Here is a 2,117-nt window from a genome sequence, read left to right as displayed (position 1 = left end):
TATAATAAAATAAGCACAGGCTATCAAGGATGCTTAAGACATGCTCAGACTTCTTCCCAAAGATGAGTTTTCTTTTCTTTTTACCTGCACCTTTCTTCACATCGGCCTTACAAAACAAGCAACTCATAGCGAGCTAGCGATAGCACTTCTCCACAGTCTCAAGCAGCTCTAGCTCTTGTCTAAGTGATGATGAATAATGACGCATGCTATAAATAAAACACGTGGTTCTGGTCGGGCCACCGGAAGTCTGGTGGCAACAAAAATGAGTGGGCATTGCTCATTCCACCAGACCCTTCCCCCGCCGTCCAATTATCAAAAAGGGGGATGGGTCTGGCTACGCGAGATCTCTAGGAGCTCTGCACATGGATACACATACTCATTATGATCTCATATGGTCCCCATGGAAACCTCCTGGGATGTTCCCTGCTCTGTTCTTCTTTGCTCATGGTCCACTGATATGGTCAGTCTATTACTGGAGGAATGCATTTGTACCTCATTCATCAGAGAAGATGTGTACACTGTTCATTCATATAGCACCAGCAATGGTCACTTGGAGCATCAGGTGGTGAGTATTGTAGATTGTAAAGTGTTTCTGTGACTGACTGAAGTAGTTAATAAATTGGTGAAAGAAATTTACAGCAGGCTAGGCTGTCCTGATTATATTCATTGAGTCCAAAGAATAACAGTTTATTGTATACCATTGGTTGATTGTACCAAAGCTAAGCATAGCCAAGCTTTGCCAGTTAAATAAAAACAGACTATTGTACTTTCAGAGTTCAAAAGCAGTAATGCTGTTGGCTAATGGATTGTATGCAACAATAACTGCAGTATATTTCATGTCTACAGGTACAGTACCCCCAGATCAAGGGTTTGAGTTGTGTGCTAATCCAACAGAGCCTGGAGTTAATGGATGCAACAGCAATGGTTGGGATGAACTGATACTCTATCCATTTATAATATATGGAATATGGGTATTCTGCTATATACTAATAGTAAGTTATCTACTGGTACTAATCAGTTTATATTCATAACTAATGTATAGGTGTTCTATTGGAAGGAAAAGATTATAAAAGAAAAGAATTACATGACAGCATTCACAATAATGTCACAAGAGAAGAAAGGTGGTCTTATATATTCAATTACTAACTGTCTGGGACTAAAGTATCAGAAACAAATGTACTTTGTTGCTTACACAGTAATGGGATGCCTCTTCTTCATACTAGCATACTTATGCTTTATATCGTAAGTACACATACCCACTAATGACTGACTGTAGAGAGATTGACTGACTAATTTTTTTAGTATTTGCAAAAACTCAACTATTTCATCTTGTTCACTATCTTATTTTTAGGTTAGTGTATAATTACATTTTCTTTCTGGGGTTTGTCCTGATTGCCTGTTACAATGGAGCTACTTTCTATATCAAGGTTGTTGGGAAAGAATATTATAAAAATGAAGAAAAGAAAAATGAATAAATTAAAAGTTTATGCCTGCTGATGTCATTTTGTTATTACACCAGTGCATCATTTAATTCCATTTTATTGCAATGTGTTAAAATTGATATTTTTGACCATGACAATAACGTTTGATCTATACTGCTATAACATTGATTAGTGTCATCATAATGTGTGACCATTAACTGAGTGGAGTTGTTTTGAAGCATAGTCATACAGTCCAGCACTATATAAACTACAAATACAACATTAGTGCAATACATAGCAGTATCTAACTTGATTACAGCCAATAATTGGAGCTGTTGCTAATTGCTATGGCTTCTAATAATCAGCCATGAATGTTAATTGGATACTTTATGATACAAAAGTGTTAAAGGAAGTTGGCCCTTAAATAATTAAAGGAAAGAAGAAGAAATTGAGAGCAAGGGAGGAACATTAATGAGAATGTCTGCTAACAAAGATAACAATGGTAAGTTCTAGATAGCAGCAACTGATACACTAATGATACCTCATTAGGAGAGACTGGTACTGATAATCTTGAGCATATTAGGAGCCAGTTTGAGTATCACAGGATGGAGTCAATACATCAAGATATTATTGCTATTAAGAAATTCCATGAGATGAAGGACTCAACTGCAGACACCATCATCTATACTGTGTTGT

The 2,117-nt window shown here is 36.6% G+C and overlaps 1 protein-coding gene and 1 long non-coding RNA gene across 3 annotated transcripts; both read left to right on the top strand.

The window, feature by feature from the left end:
* The first annotated feature begins 394 nt into the window (after positions 1-394).
* Positions 395-1,561, top strand: LOC109591714 (uncharacterized). 2 transcript variants are annotated; one of them, XR_002189947.1, is made up of 4 exons: positions 395-565; positions 847-992; positions 1,043-1,242; positions 1,352-1,561. XR_002189947.1 is itself a non-coding variant. In XM_020007381.1 (3 exons), the coding sequence occupies exons 1-3, from the start codon at positions 789-791 to the stop codon at positions 1,473-1,475; spliced, it is 528 nt and encodes a 175-aa protein (XP_019862940.1). In that variant the 5' UTR covers positions 655-788; the 3' UTR covers positions 1,476-1,561. The 2 variants fall into 2 exon arrangements, 1 of the variants encoding a protein (XP_019862940.1); XM_020007381.1 differs by lacking the exon at positions 395-565 and having other exon boundaries at positions 655-992.
* Positions 1,562-1,816: 255 nt separating this feature from the next.
* Positions 1,817-2,066, top strand: LOC109591715 (uncharacterized). The gene is made up of 2 exons (XR_002189948.1): positions 1,817-1,923; positions 1,971-2,066. It is a non-coding gene; the product is annotated as an uncharacterized LOC109591715 (long non-coding RNA).
* Positions 2,067-2,117: the final 51 nt, after the last annotated feature.

Source organism: Amphimedon queenslandica, unplaced genomic scaffold, assembly GCF_000090795.2.
Source record: "Amphimedon queenslandica unplaced genomic scaffold, v1.1 AMPQUscaffold_7443_Cont20605, whole genome shotgun sequence".
Classification (NCBI taxonomy): Eukaryota; Metazoa; Porifera; class Demospongiae; order Haplosclerida; family Niphatidae; genus Amphimedon; species Amphimedon queenslandica.
The sequence above is the reverse complement of the archived record's forward strand: the minus strand, read 5'-3'. Positions and strand labels throughout refer to the sequence as shown.

Bases quoted from the DNA above. Each gene is read 5' to 3' on its own strand.
- LOC109591714 (XM_020007381.1), top strand. From the start codon at position 789: ATGCTGTTGGCTAATGGATTGTATGCAACAATAACTGCAGTATATTTC. The intron at 993-1,042 runs GTAAGTTATCTA...ACTAATGTATAG, and splicing joins TATTCTGCTATATACTAATA to GTGTTCTATTGGAAGGAAAA. The intron at 1,243-1,351 runs GTAAGTACACAT...TCTTATTTTTAG, and splicing joins GCATACTTATGCTTTATATC to GTTAGTGTATAATTACATTT.